We start from the raw sequence: 10,727 nt of genomic DNA, 5'->3' as shown, positions 1-10,727 counted from the left end.
CCTGAGAATGCAAGTGAGTATGGGTACTCTCTTTTGGCCTTTAAATCATCATCGACTAGATTCTAATTTCTAATCTGAGGAGTGAAGGTGGGGACAACATGAAGTTTTGTTTTATTCCATATACTGTAGGTGTACAGTGTAAGCTGTAATATTACCTTTGAAGTGTTACAGTGACAGTGACTTTATCAAATCTAGGCCAAAAGGTAAGGAGAAGGTTTCAAATGAGATTCATTTATCTATTTTACTGAGTAAAGAGGCTGATGAAGAATATATTTGCTCAATTCTGGACTAATTCTGATTGAGTAGGCAGAGGCACTCCTGAGATTAGTTGGAGGTCTAAAACACCAGACAATGTATTACAAAGGTAAATTAACATTAGGGATATCTCTCTAACTCACCTTGCCCTTTCTCTCTCTCTTTCTCCGTCTGTCTCTGTAACCATGCATAAGACAGCCAGTATTACCACCTTCAACGTTTTCTTTAAGGTACATTTACACTCAAATTAAGTAATCACATATTATTTCGAACTAGCTAGAGTGAATCTAATCAGAGAGTAAGTAAGTTGTCAAATTGAGTAAAAGGTGTCACTTTTTCTGGGGGTTTCCCCATGCAGGCAGGATTGTAAGAGTGTTTGATTGTGTGACATTTGATTGAAGCCTGCCTCCTCTCTACCCACACAGTGTCTCTGCCATGTCTCTGCCAGGGAGTCGTAATGAGAAGGCTCTCTCTCTCTCTCTCTCTCTCTCTCTCTCTCTGTCTCTCTCTCTCTCTCTCTGTCTCTCTCTCTCTCTCTTTCTCTCTCGTGCGCACACACACACACACACACACACACACACACACACACACACACACACACACACACACACACACACACACACTCACACACACACACACACACACACACACACACACACACACCAACACACCTTTCAAATGCTTTGATTCTAGATCATTGGCAATATATTCACTGACTGAATCTAAAACCAGCCCTCAGCCCTACAGTACTTGAGGGACAAAATGCCAGCAACATCAAAGACCTTCAGCTCTACATCAATTAAAATAGGCATCGAGATGGACAACTTCTCATTCATAATACAACACAGCTCCTAGCTTACGCTATGTATTCTTTTTAGGAGTTGCCAAAGTTGTGATGTCATGATGTTCTCCACCTGATCTCACCATGTAGTCTTTTGTGAGGTGTCATGTCTGTGGGGCATACTGCAATCATACTGTATAGTAACTCTCATGTTGCTCTCATATCTCTACTGTACTGTATCTTGGACTGTGTATCACAGGTTACAATTAGACTGTTATTTAGCATGCGCTAAGGTGTCTGGTGAAAAGGTACTCGACTTGTATACAGCACCATGAAAGGGCATGCTGCTATTGTGTGAAGTGTCCTGCCTGAGAGGTAGGACTCTGTTGGCAGAATCACTAATTAAAGTCATTAGGTTGTTATTAGCACTATGCTCTGCATCAATCGAGTTGTATGGAGTGATGGATGAATAGGGTGATTCTCAAGACAATGAGACAATGGCTTGTCTTATTGTCACTTTTGTATTGATCTTTTTTCGATGTCTCACTTTCTTAGTGCGATCCATAGACAAACACACACACACACACACAGACACACACACACATTTCCATCCAAGCTTCTATTTCACTTGTGGATAGTCCTCTATTTGACTAGGTTAGAGGTTTACTGTATAGTCCTCCATCAGCCAATTTCCACCTCATTGAGACACACCTGACAGGTCACTGTGGATTTACTTGTCTGAACCGGCTGAGGCAGGGAGTCCAACTTGCCCATTATCTTGTTTCAGGGGCAAAGTCTCAAAGTCTGTCTTGTGTACACTATCACAGCACACAGAGACACAGGAATCCATCATCTGACATTGATGTAACTTTATTGTCCACATGAGGCACATCAGGACAATTGGAAGGACATGGTTTGTATTGTCAGAGGTACAGACTTGATCTGGTTTGTGAGGAGGTTGAATTCGATTTGGGAAAGAACTGAGTGTACGCTTTCTTTTCCATTCTCTGCTCAGGTTTCAATCTCTCTGTCTCTCACTCCTCCTCTGGCCTGTCCACTTCCCCTCAGGCTTATGTTTCAGCTGCTTAATGCTGCATTTGTCTTCCCCTCCTCATCCACAGATAGCTCTCGGTTTTGTTCTAACACTGTTTACAATATTGTCCGCTCAAAATGTTTGGTCTGGCTATATGATATCTGCTCTTATTGCATTCAATAAATTATATCCTGTGATTCAAGGCACTGTATTGCTGTGGCTATGGGAGATAGAGAGGGAGAGTGGGAGAGGTAAAACAAGAGATATGCCTATTGGCCATGTAACCTGGAAATTAAGCCAGAAAGCTTGCTGCATGTTGAGTAAATGGGACAGCTTGTATAGTTAAAGGGATTAATATAGAAATTATGTTTGGAGGTACTTTTAAATATTATTATATATAGAGACTGCTCTATATCACCCTATTCTGATATCACCCTCTCTTTCTTATTTTAAATCTTCCCTCATTTCCAGGGCTCTGTGATACTGTCTTGGTGATGTATACAGAGAGATACAGTAGAGTAGGTAGACTTGTTTCAACAGCAAGTTGAAAACAGACACGCACGCACGCACGCACGCACACGCACGCACACGCACACGCACACGCACACGCACACGCACACGCACACGCACACACAGAAATGTATTGTCCATTTCATGTGTGCTCTGCTATCCACTGTATCTAACTGGTTACAGTGTCATTGCAGAGATAATGACAATGGTGACTGTGACGATGTTCAGGCAGGGAGGGCAAGACAGTCATGGTGGGCAATGTGCTGTGTAAATGCCAAGTTCAGAGCATGAATGACATCTCTCACACACCAGTGTTAATTTCGTCAACGAAATTCATGATGAAAATATTCGTCAAACACCTATTTTTCTGTGGCAAAAGACGAGACGATAACTTACTAAACAGATCCAGAAAAAAAACGAAAATCATTTTTCATTTTTGTTGACTAAAACAAGACGAGACGAAATTATCTCTGTGAATAAAATTGGACAGAATGGATAAGAGTTTTTGGAGAGAGGTGTTATTTTCTTGGTCCTGTAAGAAAATAAAGGACAGTAACAACGTCTGTGTTTAAGGAATATTTTACTTGTGTATCAGGCAGCAGAGCAAGTCCATGCTCTGGGTCCAGCTGTGGTCTGAGCCAAAAACTCAGTTTTACATCAGCTTTTCTAGTGTTTTACCCCAAGATCTATCACCCAGGATACAAAGTATTTCCATCTTAATTGTTTTCACAGTTCTTGTCACACCTTACTTTATCACTCACCATCACAGGGTGTTGTGAAAACCCGTTCCAAATGGTTGGCCTGCTTATCATGTCTCCTAACAGATGGCCACCTGTGAACTCTGAGGTCAATTCACAGTCTGAGTCTTATAGTCCTATCAAAAGCATGCATGACATTCACAGAACTGTACGACTTTCTCGGTCTGTGGCTGTTGGGAAGAGAAGTGATAGGATGTTATGCAGAAAAATGTTAGTAGGACAAGCTATGTGTTTGTGCACATGGAAGTCAGTGATTTATGTTTATTATGGGTTAATGAAGCAATACACATGTGATGTGACTAAAATGAAATGACATTAAGTCAACTAAAACAGCCCCCACACACACACGCACACGTACACGCACACGCACACGCACACGCACACGCACTCACACACACGCACACACACACATACACACACACACACACACACACACACACACACACACACACACACACACAATAAATGTATATATTAAATGTCTTCCTCTGGAGAGGCAACACATGGATTTACAGAACAGGACATGCATTCTACATACAGTTGGTGCTTTCGTGCTCCTTCATTACTCCCTCTCTCAATATTCAATTTACTTCTCTCTTTCCTCTCTCCCTCTCCCATCTCCCTCCCTCCCTCACTCCCTCCTTCTCTCCTTCTCTCCTTCTCCCTATGTTGTCCAGTTCCCCTTGGTGGTGGAGGTGCTGTGGTAATAAATCAGGTGTGGATGTGGCTCCTGGACGCCTGCTCTCCTCCCCTCCATTAGCTGGGTCTTAATGGCAGACTGTGTGGAGCTCAGACCTGGGCCGTGTGGAGCTGTCACCTTGTCACCCCCGAGCACCACCTCCACCTCGAACAGCTAAGGCTGTGATACCTCCACACTACCTCTCCCTACCTTCTCTCCATCGACCTCTATCTCCACTCTACCTCTCCCTACCTCCACTCAACCTCTCCCTACCTTCTCTCCATCCACCTCTACCTCCACTCTATCTCTCTCTACCTTCTCTCCATCCACCTCTACCTCCACTCTATCTCTCTCTACCTTCTCTCCATCCACCTCTACCACTACCTCCACTTTTCCTCTCCCTACCTCCACTCTACCTCTCCCTACCTTCTCTCTATCCACCGTCACTACTGCTCCTTCTATCCTAACTCCATCCCAATGATGAATTAACCAGCTCATCAAAAGGTACAGTAGGTGATTGCTTAAAGTAAAAACCTGCTTGTTATGTACAATTGAGAACCTGAATTGAGAACCAGGGCTCTATCCAGGGATGAGCACTGACCACACACCCATGGAGAGCATCCAACACCCTCTATCACTCCTCAGGACACAATCAGAGAGGCTGTGTACCCAGTGGACTGAGAGGACTCTCATCCCCAGACCCCCAGCCCCAAACATCCTCCTCTGGACAGGCTGGAGACCAGCTCATGTTAAACATGGATGAATATTCATGCTGCCTCGCCTCATTAGCATTAGCTTCACCATGTGTGAGTGACCTGCTTTCAACCAAGCCACTCATCTCCCTGGCCGAGCCCTCGTCTGGAGGTGACAGGGGAGCACTTAGGAGGCACAGGACCAGCTGGAACTCCATGCTCCATCTCCCCCTGGGCAGTTTAGTCTACTGAGGCAGACTGGAGAAGCCTTTGCCCTAGCCTCCCTTCAGCACAGGCTCGAGGAGGAGGCTCATACTGTACCTGCCGACAGATATGATAATTGCCGTATCTTTGTTTTGGATGATCACAGGAAAACAATGACAAACGATGCAATTAATTTTGAGTGACAACAGCTGCGGCGAACACAGATGGTTCCCGTAGGGAAGCAGACGACTACCTCACAAAGAATCTACCTTTCATCTTCACCTTTTCAAGATGGCTGCAAACAGGAGACGACGCAAATGGGATGACCCCATCACATGACTCACAAAGCTTATCAAAACAAAGAGAGATGAGCTTTTGGGACAACTGACATTTTCGACAGCATCTCTGATGGAGAAAGATGCCTGGTCCTCTTTGAGGACAAGCTGTTCCTGTGAGTGATGTATCCGGACTAGTGAGGAAGCGATAATGAATGAGTTTCCATTGATTCTGTGGCCTCACCTGCAGTGTTTCATCAGGACTACAGATGAGATGGGAGCACTCCAGGTTGAGTAAATGCCTTTAATCTGGGAGACCGCTACACTTGATTACATCCCCTGATTGTCTTTGGCTGTTCAGGCCTACATCCCTGAGGGACAGTGCATTTGTGATGGGGAGCTCGAAAATGTGTTCTCCTCTCTCTTATTCAAAGAATGATGAAGGGTACAGGTCGACACATCAAGCACCCTGATGGAGGACAGAGGCAGCTCTCACCAAAACAACAGAGATTTGTTATAGGGGGGTTAATCCTGTCAGATTGGGTATAGACTATGTAATGTGTACACACCTGAAGCACAGATATTTGGCTTCAAGATTGACTCTTAAAGCATACATACACATGCACATACAAATACAATTACACACACACACACACACACACACACACACACACACACACACACACACACACACACACACACACACACACACACACACACACACACACTGACCTGTCCTGGTTGAGCGGTTGCGGGCCTCCTGCCTGCGTGTTTGGATGCAGGCCTCCTGGGCCTTCATGTGCTGTAACACCAGGGCACAGTCTGGGTGGATGGCCTCCGTCTGAGGGCAAGCATGGAGAGAGATAACAGGGACTTTAATCTTCTCCAAAACACCCAATTTAACATTGGGTCAGTAAAAGGTGAATTATCTTATTTCATGTTTCTTGCTATATACACACATATACACTAACCCTAATGTCTATATTCCTTTGTGAGTCTATCAGTCATTTTTGTCTATGAATCTTTTATGTGTATGTGAGTCTTCTTTGTGAATGTATCTGATCCACAGACCTACAGACTTCCTGCCTTTCTGACAGATGGTCACACTACAGGTGTACATGACCTTTGACCCCCACTAACTGTGCAGCTGAGTGCAGGGTGGCCATCAGGGAGAAGAGGCCCGCTTTGATTGGACAGCAAAACCTGGCCTATCGCAGAGGATCACTCATCATGTGCTACAGTATGTTCCAGCTGTCAACACACTCTACTCCTGAGAATGCTGTGTGTGTGTGTGTGTGTGTGTGTGTGTGTGTGTGTGTGTGTGTGTGTGTGTGTGTGTGTGTGTGTGTTGTGTGTGTGTGTAGGCAGCAAAAACCATAGGAATGTGTGGGAGTTCTGCTGAGAGGAGAAAGGTTTGGGTTTACCAAAAAGAAAAAAAGAGATAAAGTAAAAACAACAATGTTCAAATAAATGAGAGACAAACAAGAGGAAAAGTCGATGGAACACATACAGAGAAGAACCCCCCTCGATCATGCTCACTGCTTAAAATAAACCCACTGTCAATGGAATTGTCCAAAGCAAAGGGTCATCGGCTCAGAGGAAGTATGCTGAGAGTGAGTGGAATAGAGAGATGGCCTTTCTCCTGTCTTTTCACTGAGCCCTACGACATGTTTAGTGTGTGTGTGTGTGTGTGTGTGTGTGTGTGTGTGTGTGTGTGTGTGTGTGTGTGTGTGTGTGGGGTGTGCGTGTGCGTGCGTGCGTGTGTCTTTGTGTGTGTGAACTTTTACCTTGCTCTCTCCCTGATTAAAGGATCACTGACTGTCCAGAATGTCGACGAAACAAATCACTAGACAGAAGAAATACATTATGAAAAGGCTAAATGTGTCGAACCACGAATACAATGATGACACATGGTGTCATAAAGTGTTTGGCCTCACACTTCTAAATCATATGATGTGTTAATATGAACCAGCAGATGTGGCTGAACAGCTCAACATTACAACTGGAGGTAATAAAGAGATGAACTGCCAGCTTGCCCTACACCAGACACAATATAACACACACAGCCAAGCACTGTGAAATCGTCTCCACCGGTTTATGGGTCAATCTGCTATTTTCATCTCCAGTCTCTGACTGCACACAAAAGTACAGCATTCAAATAGGATATTTTACTTAAGATACAGCAGCAAGAAATGCAGCATGACAAAAATAATCCCTTTTTTTCTACCATTCTACAATAATGAAAGACTATCTGAAACGAGAATGCAGGACTTGGCAACACCTCTCTCTCTGAGATGATTTGCCAGTGCTGTAGTGTTGCCGCTTTGGACAAAGTCAAGACTTATCATGGGTAATCTTGATGGCACAGAGGGTTTAATGTGTGTGTGTGTGTGTGTGTGTGTGTGTGTGTGTGTGTGTGTGTGTGTGTGTGTGTGTGTGTGTGTGTGTGTGTTCTGTAATCCAATAGTCTTACTATGCAGTCACAATGGCACACTCTACAATGATTATTAAGGTTTGACCCTCAGCTTCAGACTCCTCCCTCCCTCCCAATTGGCAACAGTTTACTTCAATGTTAATTCAATAATAGTCTTAATTATGTCATTATCATAGGGCACCAATAGCTCCAAGCCAGCAGCTTCCTGTTCTTCTCCCTCACATTACATACATGCACTCTCATATGGAGCATCTAACCATCTGCCTCACCAATGGACAGGGGAGACCTACAGCTCTGTGGCCGTGTCATGGCTACTAGTGGTGGTAATAAAGCATTATGGACACTGTCTACTGTTGGATGCACTATTGACCTGGGCAGAGTTGAAGTAGCACGTCAACGGTCACATTAGATGACATTTCCAGCTGTGGCTTAAATGACAGCTATCTGTACAGTAATGGACAGACAGAATGGGAGGAGAGCAGGAGAGATGCATTAGCCTGGAGATAGCAGCTAGTAAAGGAAGGGACATAGGATCATTAGCATCCCAGAGGAAGAACAACACTGGCTCTGAGAAGGCCCAGGCTTAACACCATGTTATTACTGAGCTTAACACATTGACTGACGGTTACCATGGGGCTGCCTTCCCTGCTTTTTAATTGTTGAGTAAATATAAAATAAGAAGCATTGTTTTCTTTGGAGCTGTGATTATCTTTGTATCTTATGAAGTCTTATTATGCTGTTTTAAGATAAGAGATGAGAGATGATATTGGTTTCAGTTGACTGTTGGTGAAGGGGATCCAGGATGTTGCTGCTTGTTTTCTGTCCAACTAGATTTGAACCCATGTTGATTGCATGTCACAAGACATGTGTTAGTCCACTGAGCTAAACCCTGTAGGCACAAGCTCATGGAGCTAATAAAGTCTTCAGGTCTCAGGCAAAGTTACTCCTCACGGTACTGTAGTTCACTATAGATGATCCCTCTGCAGCTACTGTACCAGGATCTCTCTTGAATGGGATTCTGGGAACAAGCTGACCTGTGGGCATAATAGCCGCCTACCTACATCAACAAGGACAAGCAGTCAGTCCTTCACCTCATCATAGCGGTTCAAATGGCATACTATAAGATAAGACAAAATATTAAATAAAATAGAAATAGCTACAACATCTAAATAAAGATATCTACCTTTATGTGAAATACACATACAGTATAATTATCGTAATTCTTTCCATTACACAATATATGATTTTTATATATCAACATTTAATTGAATAGCAAAATAACAATATTAATGCTTTCTCGTAAAGACGTGTGCGTCCACGGCATGTCTGTCCTAATAGAGTCACGGGGGAGGCTATTCTCTTCCCACATAGGCATAGGCACTCTTATTCACACCATCAGAAGGATAGAGAGTATTTCTCCGTACCGGGAGACTCATCATTAACTCGGTATAATTCCCCTGGGCATTGACACTTCTCAAGACCGGGTGTGAAATTAGCCGCCCGTCAGTCTTCAGTGCTGGCTCGAGGGCGCAGCGGGATTGATTATAGCGCATCTTCCTCTGTCTCAAATCAAATCAAAAACTGATGGACCTATGGATAACTATTAATAATAATAATTTATAATGTCTGGTGATAGAGTTTAGTGAGCATATGGCAAATAAGTCCCAAACTGAAGTTGAGTGTTTTTGTCTCCGAGTAAAACACCATGGAATTAACTTTCTAAATGTGCATTCATTATTCAATTCAATTGATGATGACAGCGATGACACACTGGTAAAGTTTCTGAAGCCAGCTTACCGTTTCCCATAGAGTCTGGTGCAGCCACAGAGAAAATAATGTGGGTATCCATTTGAACAACGAAGTTTTAGTGAATGGCATGGTGGTAGCACAATTCACAATGTTACGCATAGCCAACAAATAATCCAAATTCAATTGAAACACTGAACAGTTATTTCTCATATCCAGTTATAAACTAAAAAACTTTCTGATTCTTTTGAGTTATTATCCCCGCGTCTTGCATTCGCCTGTAGAACCTGCAGATGTCCTCCCGAGTCTCCGTTAACTATAAGTTTAGCGGTTTTTCGGCAGTGCAGGTGTGGAACACAGGATTGGACTGAGCTAAAAGGCTGCGCGCCTCCCCATCAAAAACCAGCGCGAACTAGCAGGCTTAGCTGAGCTCATTCAGCAGAGCAGGCGTTGATGGTCACGTGGCGCAGGGGAGAGGACCGCAGGTTCAATAATTAATAATAATTCTATTGTAATATGCTAACAATACACCCCCCCCCCCCCCCCCCCCCCCCCAAGCATAATTTAATTTACATCCTTATTGTCATCATTCTGGCTTCAGAGCCAGATAACCTGTTTTCTAACCCACCTGCATGTTGTTTGAGGCGAGAGAAAAACTAATGCAGAGGTCAGAAAATGGCAAACGTAGCCACCACCACCACTAACGAGTCCAAATTAACCGTGTTGTTGTTTAAGGACACAATATGAAGGTTGTCAACTGAACAGAGGTTGGCTTTAATACACCTATAGCATAGGGGGTGCAATGATATGACATTTTGTGGTGCCAGGATATCATATACTGTATGCCTACACGATATAGGGTACTAGATTAATTAAAACGATGCAATGGGAGAAATAGTGTGCGACTTTCTGGTTATTTTCATCTGTCGAAATGCGTTATTTTGCACCTCAGCTAAATATTTTGGATGTGTCTTCACTCCCACCAATCATAGGGTACTAAACAGAACATCAATGACATCAATGTTTCACAAATCTGATGGCATGTTTCTTCATTGGCTATATTTGAGAAGTAGAAAGTGATGTGCATTTCATGAGGTATGTCCATGAGGTATTGGTGATCAGATGTTTGTGTCTTTATTATGTTGTTGTTGGTGGTGATTAGAATAATGGTCATGTTGTCTCTCCATCGTCACAAATGTGTTAAGTAATTCATTGTTTCAGGGCCAGAACTGAGGCTGTCCTCAACCCAAGATATGAAATAAACAGGATTACAGTAAAAGCCTGGTTGCTATACCAGGATATTACCATGGGGAGTATATTGGGACCTGCGTGTGTGTGTGTGTGTGTGTCTTTTTTGTTA

The 10,727-nt window shown here is 43.5% G+C and overlaps 1 protein-coding gene across 1 annotated transcript in view; it reads right to left on the bottom strand.

Annotated features, from left to right (window-relative positions):
- ghrhrb (growth hormone releasing hormone receptor b) overlaps window positions 1–6,353 on the bottom strand; it is a gene marked incomplete at both ends in the record, with an annotated part of 16,499 nt that extends 10,146 nt beyond the window's left edge. Inside the window, 3 exons of the mRNA XM_083671605.1 lie at window positions 4,818–4,874; window positions 5,920–6,028; window positions 6,306–6,353. Of these exons, the coding sequence (XP_083527731.1) occupies window positions 4,818–4,874; window positions 5,920–6,028; window positions 6,306–6,353 (214 nt within the window). The remainder of the gene's footprint in view (window positions 1–4,817; window positions 4,875–5,919; window positions 6,029–6,305) is intronic.
- Between the last annotated feature and the right edge of the window lie 4,374 nt (window positions 6,354–10,727).

The sequence above is a fragment of the Argentina silus genome (assembly GCF_951799395.1).
Source record: "Argentina silus genome assembly, chromosome: 6".
Lineage (NCBI taxonomy): Eukaryota > Metazoa > Chordata > Actinopteri > Argentiniformes > Argentinidae > Argentina > Argentina silus.
This window is presented reverse-complemented; position numbering and strand designations above follow the sequence as displayed.